The 20111-nt window shown below is 40.9% G+C and overlaps 1 protein-coding gene across 3 annotated transcripts in view; it reads right to left on the bottom strand.

Moving 5' to 3' along the window:
* The window catches only part of Abhd5 (abhydrolase domain containing 5), a 29344-nt gene extending 10283 nt beyond the window's left edge, over positions 1–19061 (bottom strand). Inside the window, exons 1-3 of one of the 3 annotated variants that reach the window (XM_008849485.3) lie at positions 18859–19061; positions 7068–7153; positions 3834–4206 (exon numbers count right to left, since the gene is read on the bottom strand). In XM_008849485.3, coding sequence (XP_008847707.1) covers positions 3834–4206; positions 7068–7153; positions 18859–18902 — 503 coding nt within the window. In that variant the 5' untranslated portion in view covers positions 18903–19061. Of the gene's footprint in view, positions 1–3833; positions 4207–4415; positions 4518–7051; positions 7154–18858 lie in introns of those variants that run through there. The other 2 variants (XM_029554271.1, XM_029554272.1) reach the window with 2 other exon arrangements.
* Between the last annotated feature and the right edge of the window lie 1050 nt (positions 19062–20111).

Here is a 20111-nt window from a genome sequence, read left to right as displayed (position 1 = left end):
TCTTTATTCTTTTTTTGAGACAGGATCTCACTATGTATGCCAGAGCAGCCTCCACCTCTTGATCTTCCTGCCTCTGTCTCCCAAGTGCTGGAACTGCATGTTTGTGCCACAATACATATCTCTTTTCAAGTTAAGTTTCTATCATGTCTTTTTCTTTAATCTGTAGCAAATATCCCTAACATAGGCATTTCTTGGCAAGGGAAAGAAAAATGAGTACATAGCTGAAAGGTGGCAGTGTCTGGGCTACTACCACTGGTTAGCTTTACTCTTTATTATGGAATAGGCCTTATTGGATGGTAGACTAATACTTCTTAGGCAGCAAGTGACCCTACTGTTTGTGACTGAGCATATTAATCTATTACTGAAACAACAGGTGGCATCTCCAATTATCACACTGTAATAAGAGCACTGAGTTCTGAACTGATGTTTTTGGGTGGCACATGCCCAACAGACCAACAAACAGAGGGCATGACAAAAGCATAGGGGCATTCCTTTAATTAGAGTATGATTAATACCATTTGTTGTAAAAATATGGATGTGGCTTAAAACGGTCACCAAAATTTATAGCATGAACAGAGATTTAGCTTGCCTCTTCAGAAATATTCCTTATAAAGAAAAGGAATTAAAATGATTCAAAACACAAAGTCACTAAACACTGCTTAAACAACCAATCTCCAGGAATCTAATATTACAGTGTTCATTCATCATCAATTATTTCCACCAATATGGAGGAAACATACAGATACTTCTTCATAAAGTGCCCCAATGCTTAATACAGTTTTTAATAAACTTGAAGAATGGGGCAGGGGAGGTTTCACACCACAAAGGCTATAAAGTGGCTTTGATGGACAGAGGCACTTTGTTGCTCATAAAAATGAGCCACTTATACTGACCCAATGAAACCAAAACTTAGCAGAAACCAATCAGTTTTAAGAATCTTTTTTAAAATATATATATTATTTTTATTTTTGTGTATGAGTGTATTGCCTGCATGTACATAAATGTACCCATGTTGTGCAATGTCCACAGAGGTCAGAGGAGAGTGTCGGATCCCCTGGAACTGGAGTTACAGATGGTTGCTAGCTGCCAGTGAGTGCTGGGAATTGAATCCAGGTCCTCTGCAAGAGCCATCTCTCTAGCCCCAAGAATCCTATTTAAGCAGGCACATCAAACTAGGCATTTTCACTCTTTTCTAACTGTCCTATAAAAATAAAGGAAGACTGGGGACTACCCATAAAAGACAAGGGTGGAAACAGGCAGGATTGGGTCACTCAGCCCCATGAAAGAAGTGCTACTTTTCACAGTTAGAAAATGCAAAGAACAGAAATAAATTAAAGAGCTGCCTTTTACTTAATTTTCTAAAACAAAAAAAAACAAAACAAAAAAACCCTACATTTGTCAGACCTAAAAAGGTAAAGAAAGAAAGAATGTGTGTGTGAGAAAGGAAGAGAATCCCCACCTCTATGCTATCCAGGTCCCCTTTTCCCTCCCTCCACCCCATCCTGGCCCCTCATCTTTCTGATTCCTGTCCCCATACCTCATCTTTCTGAATCTCACAGGATAAGAATAAAAAGGCTATTCATATCAAGAGGTATTGAGAGTAGTCAGCTGCCTTCTTGCTTACTTGGTACTGACTCCTGACTGTACCAGAGAAGCTGTGGTGGGCCACAGACAAGTTTTTCTAGCTCAGGTCAGACATTCCAGGTGGCACAGGAAATCACACAGCTAGAAACCCCACTCATTACAGGACTCCCCACAACAGCTACATTTGTAGTTGCCATGATCAAAGTATCTAGAAATCCACAGAATGCCATTAGTTTGGAATTAACCCATGTAGTTGTAATTCTATGTAGTTAAAAATATCAGCTTTTAAAAAAGAGAAAATTATAATAAAATAATAGAATATAGCTTGACTATTCAAAGTGGTAGAGTTTAATCTTTTTGTAGTAACCACAGGGATTTAGACATGCTCATTATTCCACACATTCTCATGTCTACCTATGACCACTGCTTAATGGTTCTTGGTCATGACACAGGGTTTTAGCTTTATTTCCAGCATTAGGCAAACATTTAAAACTCAATTTCTAAAATGTAGTCAGTTCAAAAGAGGATTGCTGGCTCTGCTTAGATGCTTGTTGTTATTATCTCTTACAGATGGTTTTAAAGCATTCACCACATTCTATTTCTTTAGAGAATTTCACTACTGAAAATAAAAATTCCATCAACTGAGCTAATCAGTGGTCAGTTCTATAGCAGTAAACACCAAGTAGGGTGTTTATTTTCTCAAAACAGGGTCTTCACTTATGCAACCCTGGCTAGCCTGGAAATTGCTACGTAGATCAGGATGGCCTCAAATTCAGAGATTCGCCTGCGTCTGCCTCCTGAGTGTTGGGATAAAGGCATGTGCTACTATGCCAGGGCAATATAGGGCTTAAATGACACAGTCTGACAGCCTCATGCTACATCTCCAGAGATACCACCACATACACTTAATGCCAGTTGACAAAAAACAAAAGCCCCCTCCCCCCCCAAAAAAACCCAGGATCACTTGCCACAGACCGCTCTGTTGTCTTAGCTATGTCCTTCTCTTTTCCTCACAAATGTTGTTAAGGTTCTATCACTAAGTGTAGCCAAAACTAAAGAGTAGCCTTAAAATGCCAACTAAAAGAAGAAAATGTAGATTAAAAAAAAAAAATGAATAGGTCTTCTGGTTGACCCCCTCCAAGAAGATCAGCTAAGAAGTTTAAGTGTTGAATCTGTGGAGAAAAATAGATTTGCATAAGAAACCGCCTCCACAGAACTGCAGCATCACACTCCAATGCTGTGCAGCGCACATCTGCAGTTACACAGCATGGTGGCCTCACAGGTGGGTACAAGCACTCTGAAACAGCATTCCATGTTTTACCCACAGTCCTCTATGTCAAAGACCTCAGTAATTCTGGATTTAAAAACTAGTTCAATGGAAAAATACACAGGCAACACAAAGAGCTGGCATTCATTCTTTTCTTTACAATGGAGGCTCAAAAAAGCTAAGTTTTTCTTTTATTTTCTTTGCACTCAAATATGACTTCCTGTCAGAGCAGCAGCATGAATAATAGGAAAGAGCATAAAAGATAAACAGGAGAAAAGAGTCTAAAGCAATTCTCATTAATTCAAGGACTGACACGGTTCTGGCGGGGCATGGTGGGACAAGCCTGAAATCTCATCACTCAGGAACAGAGGCAGGAGGGAAGTTGCAAGTTTAAGGTCAGTGTAGTGTATACAGTGAGTTCCAGGATGGCTGGAGCTACACATCACAAAAAAAATCATTTAAAAAAAGTTCTGTAGTGAAAAAGATTAAGACGTGATATAATAAAAAACCATGGAAGTTACATTATGAAGGAAACTAAACTTTAGAGCTTATATGATTTGCTTAGTCACAAGATCTAACCTATTTCCCATTATAACTTATTATAATTTAGCAAAAAGCCATGAAAATTCTGCTGAATCTATAAGTTTAATTGTAATCGTAAAACTAGTAATACTACGATAATTTTTACTGATAGCTTAAAAATTATACATTAGCTTTTATATAATTATGAATAACAAATGTAAAGTCCTCTATCAAGATTATCAACATGTAGCATGTGTTATAGGAAAGTCTGATTTCACTCTTAGCTAATGGACTGGCTACCAGTGTGGTTATTTGTCTATAGGGTCTTTTTAATTTGTCTATAGGGTCTTTTTAAGACAATGCCTATCCTGTAAAGCTCAGACATCAATAACCACCAAGAACGGGAACCAGACTAACACCTGGATGCTGGTGGTGACCCTCTCCTCTGTTGCTGACTTACCTTGACGGATACTTCAATGAGTAAGCAGCAGCCAAGAACCCGCCCAAGTTGTGCCCAAGCAAGATCATTTTGTCCAATCCTAGGGCACATCTCCACTCTTCGATGGATTCCACAAACTGATTCTCCACTTCTTCTGCATCGCTGTCAAACCTGGGTCTACTGCTTCGGCCAAAGCCCAACAGGTCAAAAGCATAGACAGGTCTATCAGTGGATAGATCTCCAAAATTCAGGGCCCAGAGTCCAAGACCTCCTCCAAAACCATGGAGTAGGACCAGTGGAGTCTTATTTGAGATACAGTGAGAGAACATCAGTGTCCATATTCTATTCCCATTAGATATTCGAACAGGTTCCTTTTTGTAAGTGCAGGGGACACCTGGTGAAAACACAGAAGAGACATTCTGCTTAGCGCCACTCTTCCGAGGGGAGCTCTCAGAGCAACTAAGACTTAATAACCTAGAAACTACATGATTTTCAATCACATTATTTTAGCTTTCATTATTATCAGCCCTAAGAATGGTACATATTTTATTGAAGCAAACAAATCTAAATGACCATGTTTTATATCTATGTGGGAAGACTTACCTTAGATAAGCCTCAAGTATCTGTGGTCAAAGTCTTTGGCAAGTCATATTACCTCCTGACTTCTTTCCACTCTATTATACTGTGGGTATTATATGCCTAGAACTGGAGAAGAACTTAGTGGTCACTGAACCCATCATTTTAAGGTCTTTAGCTTTGCAGACAATAACAAAAGTACACCATTGTGAATTTTCAGATCACTTGATAGGTTAGCACCGGAGACCAAAGTCAGACTTGAAAGAACTGTGGAAAACCACTATGAATCCAGGGAAATACTAATGGTATCCACATTAAACACCTAATTGAAACATTAAGTAATTTTAAAGCTTAGTAGAAAAGAAGTGATCAGAGGGCATGACAGGAACATCTCAGCTTGAAATAACCTCAGTTCAAGCAATTGCCCAGAAAATGACAATAATCACAGTTTTGAACATTAAAAATCCTAGTGTTCAAAATGCCATGAGAATAAACAATTTAATTCCCCAAAACTGACCAAAGACAAAACTAAACTGAAGTCTGTTTATATTAAATTATCAACTGAAAAGCTACACTTTCAGGAATATGCCTTAATAACCTGTGCATATTCATGTGCAACAGATGAAATATGGGACAGTCACATTTCTGCCCTTTAATCAAAGGATTAACCTTAGGTTTTGTATTCACACAGTGGCAGCAAAGAGAAAGCCAGAATTCATTCAGAGTTTTAACAGAGCCCATGCCCTCCATTAGGAAGAATGGCCCTTATTTACAAAAAGAGGTAATCTAGAATTAGCACCGAGCCAAATCTCTTCAGCATTTTGAACACAAGGCTGAGCATTCCCATAAAGATTATTCATGTCTAGTGGAGAGTTCATCCCACTGTTGAGTCACCTGCTTTCATGTCTGGTATCAGAGCAGGGCCAATTCTCCTGTCTCCTAGAACCTACAGTCAGAAACCAACACACACACTGGGCACTTTAAAAAAGACTCCTGACAAGCATTTTTTATTTTGGTAAACCACAAAGATAATTCTGCCAACTTTGTAGAGAAAAATTATTCAAGTATGCAGAGTGGAAATTAATTTTCATGTTAAAAAATCCACATAACAGGGCTGGAGAGATGGCTTAGTGGTTAAGAGCACTGACTGCTCTTGCAGAGGACCCTGGTTCTATTACCAGAACCCACATGGTGACTGCAAACTGTCCTTAACTCCAGTTCCAGGGGAATCTGAAGCCCTCTTCTGACCTCTGCAGCACCTCACAACACGGGTGGCACTCACATGCAGGCAATACACTCATACACATAAAATAATAAATAAAATATTTAAGAAAAAAAAATTATTTTACTTTTAAAAAAATCCACATAACAGGGCTAACTATTCACTCCTAAGGATTTGACCAGTTATGGTCACTTACTCTGGAATCATCAAATGTACAAATAAGAAAATTAATAATAAAGAGTACAAAAAAAGTGTGAACAAGTATCAGCAAAAACATCAAATAATCACATATACAAAGTCCCTTTTTAACCCATTCTATCAGCAGAACAAAACTGTACAATAAACACCAGAAGTGTGGCAAAATTTCAGTGCTTAACAACAAAAGGATCCCACACCAATACAAATGAAGAATTAAAAAGGATGGTACAGTCAGAAGGAACAAACATGGAAGCATCTACCCCCCTTCAAGTGACAGGTAAGAAATGGGAAGCTGGGCAAAGTGACTTGCCCAAGAGGATTTTACCTCATGGTAGATCTACCAGGTTACCTGGTTCCTGCCTAGAGCATGCTCACTATACAAGGCTCTGGAAAACCCAAAATCTGCTCACAAATCCATACTCTGGGATTATCTGGGGGGTTAAGATGTTTTGGGGAAGTTAAAACTGCTTTTATGGGGGCTGGAGAGATGGCTCAGCAGTTAAGAGCACTGACTGCTCTTGCAGAGGACCTAGGTTCGATTCCCAGCACCCACATGGCAGCTACGAACTGTCCTTAACTCCAGTTCCAGGGGAATCCGAAGCTCTCCTGACCTCCGTGGCATTGCACGACACAGGTGCACTCACATACAGGCAGGCAATACACTCGTACACATAAAATAATAAAAATAAAGTACTTTTTAAAAACTGCTTTTACACTGGTGGTAAAGTTTTATTTGCCTTTCTTACTCTTTTTCTTGAAGCAAGTCACAGAGCTTTCCAGAGGCCACATGACATGAGTACACAAAAGCAAATATGAGATCTAGCTCATTAGAGATTTGCAATTAGGAAAACAATGTTACTCCTCTCATTTTGTTTTATGGCAAACAGGCAATGTTTTATAAACATATGATTTTAAACTTTTAATGATGGATTACTATTATTTTCAAATACATTAATATATTAAACATTTTTAATTATTAAAGTTAATTTGAATAATAAATATTGATAACTATAACCCATGAACAATGCTCCTTGGGATCCTTACTAATTTAAGAGTTTAACAGGGATCCAAGACCAAAAAAGCTGATGATCACTGTCCCACCATACTGCACTACTTGCTGACATGGAAGAGTAAGAAAGTTCTTTTGTCAACGACTAACACACCAAGAAGCTTACTTTCAGTGTCAGGGCAATACAATATATCAATATATTAGACATTTTAGTAAATAGCTCAGGAAACTTACAAGAGGAAAACCTTACATTTTAACATTTTCTCTTCAGCTTCTTTAAGGTGTGATGTAGATGTAGGGCACCAGGTGGGAAGCCACCCCGTTAGCCATCCTGATCTAGAACACCAAAAACAAAATGCAAACAGATGAGGTCATGTTCTTCTCAATTTTCAATGCTATATCCTGAGAACCAAAGCACTGGAGGAAACCCCACTTCTGGTGTGTAGGCAAGCTGCACGTGGTACAGGTCACCCAGTAGGTGCAAAGCACTGGGGATAGGTGCCGCAACACAGATATTTAACTCCAGCCTGTGCATCTACAGGTAGGTAGCAAAATCCATCTTAGCTTCATGGACAGTCAGATTCCAAGTAATTATGTAGAGGCTAAAAATGGGTAAAATAAGAAAGAAAAAAGGCACTGCCCCCAATACAAGACAGTCTCTTTTTTTCCTTTTTCTTTTTTGTCCTTTCTATCTTTTATTCAGTTTCACCCAGTGGGAACATTTTTCAGAAGATAGTAAATTAATAAGATAATAATGATAAATCAAGGCAATGAGATAGTTACTAATAGGATATTGATGTTCCATCACAAGACTCCTTTCTACAACCCTTCCATAGCCATATCCACTATCCTCCTAACTCCACTCACTACTTAACTTCTGGCAAAAGAAGTCAGTAGTTATTAGTGCTCCATTTCTATAAATTCATAATTTCAGGTAGTTTACATAAATGGAGTCACTCACTATGTAACCTTTGAGATTGGCTTTTTTCATATATATATATGAATATTTTTACTGAGCTTTTGTAATTTCATACAACAGTTCTTAATCAAATTTAGACCTCCTCCCCAAATGCCTCCCCAATGCCCCCACAAGACAGTCTCTTATCAGGACAGAAGTACAAAAAAAGTTTACGACTCTGTATGAGTAAGTTCACCTCACCTGAATGGTAGCTCACAGCGAGCGGAAATCAGAGAATAGAACCTTTATTAAAAATCAGACTTTTAAAAAAAGCTTATTTCAGCGAATCTTTGTCAACAGCTCCTTTTAAATGCAAATAAACACCTTTTTAAAAAAGCTTCAAATATCATGAGAAAGCATAATACAAAATGCAAAGGGGTTGCTGGCCCATGTTCGATCTGCCTAGGGCAAGCTGGTTAACTGTTAATGGACAAACAAAACAGCTTTAGCTCCAGCAAACAGATGAAAAGAATGACATGGGCAACTGTCTGAACAGAGTAGGACAGACAGAACAGGGAGCAGGTCTGAGGCAACAGATGAGGAAAGAAAGGCTACAACTGACACTTGCAGGAGTCAACCAAGAAGTGGGCAAGCCTTCAAGTCTGCCTGGCAAAGACCAAACCTCAGTGCAATAATCTGCAGCAATGTAGGGCTTCAGCAGCCATCTGCAGTTGGCAAGTGCTCAGTACATAGTGGTAGCAGTGGGAAATTCCTGACAATGAATTTGAAAAGTAATCAGTTCCAGATGAGAGGCAAAGATAGACACAAAGAGATTTAGCTAAAGGATATTTACAAATGAAGGGGGCTACATTTGATCAATGGTTGGGTAGAAGGAAGGTGTAATAAAGATTCCCAGGTTTCCACTTCAGAGTGTCATTATGATGACACAGAACATACTAAGAATAGGGGCTGGGTACAGTTCTGTGGCAAATCATTTGTCTAGCATGCTGGAGGTCCTAGGTGTTGAGTCCCTGCATCTCAAATAGAATAAAGCAAGCAATGAGAAAAACAAAGACTAGACCTAAGTGGAGAGATGGGCTATGTTTGGGCAGGGCTGATGTAGTTCTTAGCCTTTCTAACTTCATAAGCTTGTCCTACATTTCCTTTTCCTATAAATGCATTATATACAACGGGTGCTCAGTAATTAATGTCTGCTGAATGATTAGGTTGCTTACAGTTCAGGGCACTCTAGCCTAAGTTAGACCTAGTTCACAGATGAGAACGCTAAAGTTAGTTCACTCAAGGGCAGAGGATACACAGCAAGTTAACAGAAGTATGTACTTTGAGTTCAATTTTTAATGACTCAAAAGCTCTTTTGTCCCCAGATTACCTTCCTTAAAACGCCAGAAACTTCCTGTGCTTACAGGAGACAGTTCACAGTCCTCCATCCTGCACAGAAGGTACTTCCCAATCTGTCCAATCTGCAACTAACCCAGTTTTTCCAAAACCTCATCACTCAAACTTCACACCACTGCATGCCTCTAATGCTTTGCCCACAGCTCTTCCCTAGGTCCTAACACCTCATGTTGTCAGAGACTATTCCCAACTCTGATGCCCAAGCAGAGGTGTGGGTTTTGCTACAGATACAGTTACTGCAGTCAGTGACTATTTGTTTACGTATTTACCTGGCTACAACATAGTGAACACACCAAAGTTAAATCCACCTCAAAAGCTGACTTCAAACACTTAGTGGCTGGTGGTGATATAAGCACTCAAAAACTGTGCCTGGAACTAAAGGCTACAGTCTTAATACTTCCCAGAAGTGTGATGAATGGCAGCTGGGCTCACTTTACAGGGAAGAGTGCTTAAAATACCACAGGCTCTGTAACAGAGGATGGCATATGGACAGGGCAAGTCCTGAACCCCTGTCCCCAGGGCCTGGTTCCTCCAAGGGGCAGGGTCCGCTGAGAACTGACTGCGGAGAGTTAGCCATGGAGGAAGGGGCTTCTGGACAGGAGCTACAACCAGAGGGCGGAGTCTGGGCACGCAAGAAGGGAGTGGCCCGGCATTGACCAACCTGGGGCAAGACTGCAGGCCCAGAAGGCTTGGGTGAAAGCTAGCAGTGATTATGGGCAGACCACAGGAGTGATCTGGAGTGGCCAGCTTGTGATCTGGAATGGCGGGCTCTGAGCAGCGGTGCAGAGCTGGGCACCAGGTGTTTGTTTCTTTGTGAGTCACTCTGCCCCCCACAGTATAAACTATAATAAATTCGCATAAAGATATGTGACATGGTTTGTCTAATAGCGCAAGAGACCCCAAGAGAACTCGGGCAACAACCCCCAAAACAAAAAATGAGTGGATGCTGACACAATGAGGAGAATCAAGGAAAGAGTCATCATGAGCAAAGGAATACAGCACGGTGACCGAGTATCTACAGTCCTTCTCATGTAAGCTATTCCTTTTATACCCACAAGTTAACTGCCTTTTTGTCTCAGTTTTTACACAAAATTTCCTAGTAGGTTCAATAGCACTGCATACGTGTGTGTGCATGTGCACAGACAAGATCAAAAACAAGACTGTCAGCAGATGCATTTGGTTAAGTTTGCATAGCCATGTACCTAGATATCCAATAACCTGCGTTAAACACCAGTTTCAGACTTGCACATTGACAAGATGAGATGGGAAGACCTCTGGGCAGCCATCACAACTGTTACACATAACCTATTATCAAAGTATAAATACAATAAAATGTTAACATCAGTCTACTTGTGAATATGCAAATCTATTTGTAAGCTATCTAGAAAAATAAGGCTTCAGCAACTTTTTAAACTTACAATATTTAATTGTAAAAAAAGTGGTTAGCATACTGAAATTTTTGCTTGTTTTTTAAACTATGATCTTTATTGAGCTTAAGTTCTCTTGTCCTTGACCAGACATCATGCCTCTATTTGATCATAACAATATGGCCTAGAACAGGAAGTCACTTGCAACTCAATCTCATCATTTTCTTAAGCAAAAACCCCTTAAATCATAGCCCAGTTCTTTGCCAGAGACAATCAGAGGTCAATACGAAAAAAAAAAAAAAAGTGAAATGAACTATAATCCATTATTGCTCTAAATGACATCACAGAGAAGCTGGGACAAAGAAAGCACAAATGCAATCTGTGCTTTCAGTTTCAGTCTTAAAAAAAAGATTACAACCAAAAAATAATTCAGACTGAAAACTTACTACACATAGGTATTAGAATTTTTTTAATTACAAAGTAGTTTGTAATACAGGCATATGTCTGCCTCCATTGATTTATACTTCACAAAACAAACTTTTCTTTCCCCTTTTTGAGATAGGGTGTCAGATAACCCATGCTAGTCTGGAACTTGCGGCATAGCTCAGAATGGCCTTGAATTTTTGATCCAATTGCTGGGAATTTTTGATCCAAGTGTTGGGATTGCAGGCATCAAGCCACCACATCCAGCTCACAAAACCAACTTTTAAAAAAATGTATTTATTACTCTTATTATTTTATGTGTTTTAGTGTATTGCCTCCATGTATGTAAGTGCACCCATGTCATGCAATGCCCAAGAGGCAGAAGAAGGTGCTGGATCCCCTGGGACTAGAGTTACAGATGGTTGTCAGCCACCATGTGGGTACTGGGAACTGGACCCAGGTCCTCTGCAAGAGCAGCCAGTGCTCTTAACCTCTGAGCCATCTCTCCAGGCCCCCACAAAACCAACTTTTAAAGGACAAGACTACCTGCCTATGGATTTTGCCCCCTAATAGCCAGTTCACTTCAGTGTTGGTAAACCAGATGCATCACATTAAAAATTAGGGCTCTTTAACCACAATGCAAGGCACCAATTCTCTTCATATTTTCACAGCAGCTTTTTCATCAAAGCAGGTGATTTTTTTTTTCCAAATCAGTTTTTCTATAGCATATTTGAGGTGAAAAAGAAACACACACATTTTCATTCTTAATAGAACTGTAAAAATAATACTTCCCCTTAAGCCCTAACGATGTTTCTGACCAGGTTTACTTTAATCAGATTACTGATGTTTTCACAAACTGTCATCTACTCCTGTCCCATAAGACCGAACGCTACCCACACAACAGCCTCCAAAGAACACTCCCAAAGAGTTTGAAAAGCAAAGTCTAAGCAGTCTGCTCTTTAGTGGACTGTTCTCTATTCAATGAGTCCTCAGACCTTACCTTGTAGCCTCTATTACTTTTCTATCTAAGCCTATCTCCTGCTCCAGGGTAGTTTACACCTTCACAGCAACCCTCTGCACCTTTGCACAGGTCTCCTAGGTCATTCAGTGTTGGTATTCCCTGCCTTAACGTGGAGATTGGAGCTAAGCCTGTCAGACTCTGAGTCATTCTTCTGAGGTCATAAGATTCAAGGTAAAAATTCACATGGCCCAGATGTAAAACAGTAAACTAGATATAGGGCTGGCTATTTCTTCATAGTTTTGGAAAATAAATAGAAAAGGAAAACCTATTTTATTTAAGCAGTCAACAATCAATATACACTATCATTCATTATCACCAGGACCTGATTTCAGAGGAGAGGGAAGTAGCAATTGCAATACAAAGAAAAGCCATTCACTCTGCAAGCACTGTAACTTTCCCAAAGTAAACACAACACCAGGAAGGCTCACCAATGTGTGCCAAGAAGTTCTCTACAAAGCCCTGTGGCCTGAGCACTGACCTTATTGGCAAGGCAGAAGATCCAAGCCCTGAAGCATCTAATAAAAAAGAAAGAAAATTAAAGGATTCTTGATCTGTAACTACTGGAGTGAAAACAGGAAAAAAAAATTAGTAAGGAATATTTTAGGTCACACTACAAGTGGCAACTCTCAGGAAAGTCAAGTAAGATGTAAAGAACGTATTAAAGTATATTTACCACACTTGAAAAAAAGAAATGTGATTTTAAGTATCCTGAATTTTCCTCTTGAACTTTCTGCCTAATTGTTTTTGTAAATATCACTAACATTGTACTTGTACCTCCTGCCATCAACACTTAAATTTCCTGGTAATCCCTGTTTTGTTCTTTAGACATTTGACTATCTATAGTATTACTAAACCTGAATTGCACAATCTATAAATATTGTGAAACAGTAAAAGAAGTTTCCAAAGAATTCTGAAGAAAATATACAGAAGTCTGGCCGATTTCCACATACCCTTGGCCACATAAAATAACATTTCTAATTAGGTTATAAGTAAAAGAGGATTTCATTATATTACAGTTTTGTTTAAAATAGCCTCCATCCCTATACTGGTATAATCAAGAGGGAAATTATTGTTCTCTATAAAGTAATTTAAGCACAGCATTTTATCTTTTTTAAAGAATATGAAGTTTGGTGTTTTACTGTAAAGATCCAAATTTGAGGTATGAATGTGCATGTGTGTGTGTGTGTGTGTGTGTGTGTGTGTATCTGAAGTACTTCTTCAACCAAAGAAGAATTAAAAACTTCCAAACTGGGGCCGGGCGTGGTGGCGCATGCCTTTAATCCCAGCACTCGAGAGGCAGAGGCAGGCGGATCTCTGTGAGTTCAAGGCCAGCCTAGGCTACATAGTGAGTTCCAGGACAGCTGGGGTTACAGGGAGACCCTGTCTCAAAAAAAAAAAAAAAACCTTCCAAATTGAGGGGCTGGAGAGATGGCTCTGAGGTTAAGAGCATGGACTGTTCTTGCAGAGGACCCAGGTTTGATTCCCAGTACCCACATGGCAGGTGATAACTGTCCGTAACTCCAGTTCCAGTGGATCAGACACCCTCTTCTGATCTCCACAGGTACTGTACAACATGGGTGTACTTACACACAGCAAGCAATACACTCATATACATAACAATAAAAAACAAAACAAAACAAAAAAAACTTCCAGATTGAAACTGCAACACAACTAAAGGCCTTCTTTCTTAGAAACTGGATTTTTAAAATACTATTCTTGTGAAAGGGAAGGTAAGTACATCCTATACAACTACAATTTAAGTGATTAGCACAGCATTTCTAGGTAAGTTTTCACTAGCCATTACATGAATGGCACATGTTCTCTAATACATCTAAACATACTGATTTAGAATCTTTTAAAAGCAGGATGGGTGGTACAGGCCTGTATTGCCAGTACTCTGGAAGCTGAAGCAGGAGGACTGAGAACTTGAGGCCAACCCAGGCTACATGGCAGAATCTTGTCTTAAAAATCCAAGTCAGGGGGTCTGAATGTGATCAAACTGTACTGCATGAAATTCTCAAAGAACCAATAAAAATTAATTTAAAAATTTAAAACAACTCTTCCCCCCCCACCAAGTATTTTTCCTTTTTTCACACAGTAAAAAAACCGCTCAGGAGAGGAGTTGGACACTTAGATACTTTATGTCAAACATACATGAAGCACTTACATGTGAACATTTAAATTCACTGCTTAACAAGTCAGAGTAACATTTCTTTCAATCAGTTCTAAATAAGCTTACTTACCAGACAATGTAGAAAATAAAACTAAAAGCCCTAAGCCTCAAACCTAATAATTATTTTTAATAAAATAATCTCTACACAATTTTTTATAGGTTCTAATCGGGAATGGGAACCATCAAGCTAAACTAAAACTCTAACAATTGGTCAAGGCTATTTTTAAGCCAAAATAATGTTTCAGAATAGCTGTTATAAAGAGTGTGGGTTTTCAGAGACACCAGCAATCCTACAACATATTGCCCAATGTTGTTTTTTATTATGTGGCCCACCCCCTGATTTTATCATCTTTGCTTTTTTGCCACAGGATTGACATCGCATTTGTTGACCCGTGACTGGCATTCTGGGAGGCATGGATTGGTTCATCTAAGGTCAACAAATAGTATCCTGTTCCCAACACCCCAGAACAATTTAAGTTTGTGGTTCTAATTGTACTATTCAAACCAAACTTTTCTGAATATCTTGAGAAATTTTAAGACAAATATCTGCAATATAAATACTCAACTTTTAGGTTTGTAAGCTCAATGCTTACGCTGGCATCAATCTTTAACAGTTGAAATTTTAATAAAAAATTATTGCTTGGTATTTAGAAAGCCCCCTTTAGCAAGACAAAAACTTTGTTCTGAGTTGACAAATACACAAAGAAATATATTATTAAATATTGATTTAAGTGGAATAAAGAAACTTTAGAGTATGGTGGTGCGTACCTGTAATCCTAACCCTTGGGAAGTAGAAGCAGAAAGATCAAGAGTTCAAGGCTACACTGGGCTATATAGTAGAAGCTTGTCTCAAAAAAAACAAAAAACAAAGATTAAATACTACGGGAGCTAAGGGAGATAGCTCAGTGGGTAAGAGCACTTGCTATGCAAGCATGATAACCTGATCCCAGCATCCACATAAGGAAGTCAGGCATGCCTAGCATGCCTGTAACCCCAGTATTAAGGGGCAGATGCCAGGAGTTAGCTGGCCCCCAGACTAGCTAAAACAAGTTTTGTGAGGGACCCTGTCTCAAGGAAATAAAGCAAAGAGCAATAGAGGAAGACACCAGATGCCCTGCACACACACACACACACACACACACACCACTCAAACATACAAAAATCCATCACTCTTTCAAAAAAAAGAGAACAATCCATTTTGGATTAGAGAAAACAAAGTGAACCAAACCATGGAGAATGTGAAGGGTACAAGTAACATGTTTAGGAAACAAGAAAAATATGGCTTGCCCAGAGTTAGAATCCAGTACAGAGAGGAAATTAAAACTCCAAAGCTAAATGGGAGCCACACTGACTCCAAAGGACTCTGAAGTCAGGCTGAAGACATACAATAAGTATAATAAAGCCACTATGTGCAAAGAACACAGTTCCTTGTGGAAAGGGACTAATGAAATGAGCTGTGTTCAAAGTGTTACCAAGCTAGCAAAAACTGGGTAAAGAGAACATGAAGATGGCTCCCAGGTAACAGTGGGACATGAAAGGGGACAGCTTATAAAACAGCATCTTTGGGGACCTGGCAACTGATCTGGTATTGAGGGAAAATAAAAGGAGCAGATTTGATATTCAGGGGCCACAGTTATGACTACAGATAACCTGAAAATGTAACTGTTTTAATAAAAACAGGGAAGGTGAAGGAGTTTGCCTTTTGTATTGTTTAAAGGAAGATACAAGTAACGTCATGGTCTGGACATGTTAAATTTGAGAAATTAGGTACAAACTGCTGACAAAACACCAACAATACTGCATTACAGAAGAGAAAGAGATCTTAGTCCTCCACAGACAAGATAGTTCAAGAACAGTGAATAATTAAAAAACAAAAACAAGATGAATATAGACTCCTAAAGAATTACTGCATTTAGAAAGTAGTTAAAACAATAAAACCTAATAAAATTAACTGCTGGTCTCAGTTTAGACTAAGCAAAATGTTTTAAGAGCTAACTGCCTAATTAGGGGTTTCATTATAGTCTCAAACACTGAAAAGAGGGCTGAAGGATATAGCTTAGTGATATAGTGTTTGCATGAGGCCCTGAGTTCATACCATAGCATATGTTCATGTCTGTGTGAAAAAGACCCTAGAAGGCTAAGAACTGAGCAAAAATAAAAGGCCACTGGGGTTGGCATTAAAGTTTCCTGACTTTGAAGAAGTCAGGGGGCAAGGGTGACAGAGAAGCAACAAAAGGGAGGACTGTATGGATCTTACCAATTTTTTAGAAGTAAACTAAAGAAACTCACTCTTCAGTCTCTAAAGCATGGAACTTTACACACAACTTTTAACATAAACCCAGTGGGATCCTGGCAAATCAACTGAGGCAGAAAGAGAAAAATGTTTTTTTATGGCTTATTTACAGCATTTGATGATATTCATGGTGTAAATACTCCCACAATGATCAATTTCAAGCTGATGGTGCTGGCAAAATTCCTAGAAATTCAGCAATGGTCTGTAAGAACACATCAACTTTCAGCATGCCACTGAAAACCACCTATTTTATGATCCACGCTGCAATAAAGCAGTTCTGTGACAGCGTTCCTCTAATACAATCAGTACTTAATTCTCTGGGCCACCATTATAGCAATCCACAGAAATCTATTCTTGTTATATTCAGGTTTTTCAACTGTATTGCAACTGAAAAGGGTTGGATGTTGAAAGTTTCCCAGCACATTTGTCTCCACAAAAAGCCACAAAGGAAAAGACAAGAATTATATGCTCCAAACTAGATAACTCCTTTATAATCGTTTCCTTTGTTAATGTCTCCTTGCCATCTGTATCAGGAAGTTATAAAGAAAAAAAATGTATTTTGGTCATAGTTCTAGAGATACAAGGTAGAGGGACTGCTTCTAGTGTTGGACTTCTTGCTGGTAAAATTCCAAGGTGGCACAAGGTATCCCATGGCAAGACACGGGGAGCAGAAAGCATACAGTATGCACATCCGCCTGGTCTTTCCTCTTCACATAAAACCACTAGGATTCAATCTGGGGCACCATCCCAATAACTTTATCTGATCCTAATCTTTCCCCAAAGGCCTTACCTATAGACACTATGGTCAGATTAAACCCTCTTAATACTTTACAATGAGGATTAAGTTTCAACATGTGAAGCCTCTTAGGAGACTTAAATCATATCCAAATTATGGCACCACCTAAGCCCTTCAAATGTCTGAAAGGAGGACCTTGACTCAAAACAGTAGCCAAACATCATCCCATTAGTCCCAATCCAAAAGAGAAGCAGAAATAGAGGGAAAATGCCTTAAAGCTAAATACAGTCATCTGAGGGGGTGGGTCCAAACAGCTCTACTACTTGGGGCAGTTCCAAATGCAAAATGAGACAGATCTAGCACACAGGGTAGACATTAGTTTTAATATGACGACACCTGAGGAACACCCAGCAGGAGCTTAGCCTGCTCTGTGCTTGCTTGGTGCAGTTCAGAAGGCCATCCTAGTGTAGACACTGGGCACTGATCAAATGCCCTGCCAAGAATACCAGGAAGGCCTACCTCTGTCTAGGGACTATAGCTGGTCTGCCCTCAGTGACCTCCAGTCATCACCTAAGCAGTAAGTCCCTTTCACTGTTCTACTCTAGACTCACAAGCTTCATAACAAAGGGGACCCTGGGTTAGTAGTCTCAGAGCCAAAAAATGTTGTGACAAATTTAATAGGAACACAAGATACCAGCTGAGCTCCTACTCGTGACCACATGACAGTCACCATTTCATGTCAGTGTAACTGGGAAGCTCAACAACAAACCCAAACAAATGAGCCCAATTATTTGAACAAAACTCAGGAGGAGAACATAGTTTCTAATATTGCAAAAATCCCTCCTTGGATAGCTTTCCAAAATACTTGTTTTCATAATACCCCACCATCTATCTTCTGGATTATGTTTCCTATGCAAAATTCTCCAGATAGTTGAAGTAGAACTGCCAAAATATTTAATTTATAAGGGAGAAGTATAGGGTTCCCCACCCAACACAAAATAGTCTTCAGAACGCTGTAATTTTCATGGTAATTTAATTTTTCCACCAATTACTATTTTTCTATTCACAAGTGCACGACACATGTCATGGACAGAAAAGAATAATTTAGAATCAGTCTATCACAAAGCCTAGCTGGGAGTGATGGCCCTAAAGCACTTCGGGTCAGGCACCTGCCCTTCCACTTGCTTTGCTCAGGGGCTCGGTAAGCCCCGGGAGCGCCAGCGCAGAGGCGTGAACCCAGAGCGGACCACCGCGGAAGACCGCTGGCTCGCTCACTTTCCGCCTTAACCCCTCCGCGAAGTTTCTGGAAGTTGGGCCTTTTCTGAAAGCCGCCGCCACACGCCCCTCCGCACGCTTCCGGACACCGGGCTTCCGGTACCTCTGAGCTCGCGGGAAGCGCCGGCCCCCTCCCGCTCGGCCCCTCGGTTCCCGGGGCAGCTGGACCCAGATCGGCGCGGAGCTCCACCTCCGCGCGCAAGAGGCGGGCGGTGCCGGGCCGCGATCTCCTCATCCGGCAGACCGGCCGCGGAGCCGCTTCCTCCAGAGCCCGGCGACCCACGGCGCGGCGCGGCCTCTGTCCGCCACCAGCAGTCCCGGCAGGGCGTCGCCCGCACTCCTCCTCAGCGAGGTGGCCGGTGTCGCCCAGAGCGTTGTAAGTCCTCGGAGCTGACCCGGGGCACGCGCCCCCAAACCACCCCTTCCAGGCGGTCCTCACCCTCCGCCGGTGTCCGCCGAATCCACCTCCTCCTCCGCCGCCATCGCCGCCACCACCGCCGCCGCGCAAGCGTAGGGACGGACCTCGAAGCCGGCTGACAGGCCGACTGGGTGGCTTGGGGCCGGCAGCCGCCTTTAAGCCCGCGCCGCCCGCGCATGCGTCGTGAGCCCACTAGGATAAGCGGGCGTCTGGGCCGCGCCTTTGCGAGTGTTCCCTTCCCCTCAGCGCCGCCCAGTAGGCGCGCATGCGCCGCCTGGTTTGCCTCTCGAAGGCCAAGAAGCCAGACCTGAAGGTCAAGGAAGTGGCCCAGGACACTATCCCAGAGTGAAGAAGTCACTCATTGGAATAATGACCATTAATGCGTCATCCTGCGAGGATGAACTGCCAGGTGCTGGGCACTAGGGCAGCACTCAGCAGTTGGGGCCTGAGGCAGGATCCTGACCTGGAAGAGCATGGGTTCCCCAGGGATGGCGCAGTGGAGGTGGGCATGTAGTGATGGAAGTCTGTGTGTCCTCTGCCAGGTGGGTGGCCAGGGGCAGAAGGCGGCCCACTGAATCCAGTCCGTCTGCAGTCAGTTCTAGGCCCTGAGTTAAGAGGTCTGACCCAAACCTGCATCACAGCCACCCAGACCCTAAATATATATAAAAACTGAAAAGAGCCTATGTTTGGGTACTTAGAATTACTACTCCCCCTCCCCCGTGGTCTCTAGAGAACTAAAGCAGAAACCAACTAAAATCCATTCAAAAATGTTGACTAGCTCATAAAGATATTGTCTAGTGGTGTGGTGACACCCAACCTTAATTCCACCTCTGTGGTTTCGAGGCCATCCTGGCCAAGAGCTAAGGTGTCATACATTTCTTGTCTTTAAAAAAGAAAGAAAAGGAAGAATTTGGGGCAGGAGAGATTGCTTTGTGGTTAAGAGTGCTTACTGATTTTGCAGAGGGCCTGGGTTTAGTTCCCAACACCCGGATCAGGCTGCTTAGAAACACCTGTAACTCCAGTTTTAGGGGACCCAATGCCCCCTTCTAGTTTCCCTGGGCACCTGCATGCATGTGCTGCTCATACAAACAAGCAAGCAACATAAATTGTTTTACAATCTTTCTTAAATTCTTAAATTTTTTTCATGGAATAATTTTAACTTTTGGGGGGGGCAAGAAAGATAATCAAATGTGTGAAGTTGATAAAGAACATTGGAAATCTCATCATAGGCAAATAGAAGTCAGCAATTGGCAAGTAAGCTCAAGGTTGCATTT

This window comes from Nannospalax galili, unplaced genomic scaffold (genome assembly GCF_000622305.1).
Source record: "Nannospalax galili isolate Female #2095 unplaced genomic scaffold, S.galili_v1.0 scaffold443, whole genome shotgun sequence".
NCBI lineage: Eukaryota > Metazoa > Chordata > Mammalia > Rodentia > Spalacidae > Nannospalax > Nannospalax galili.
Note: the sequence above shows the minus strand (reverse complement) of the source record. Positions and strands in the feature narration are given on the sequence as shown.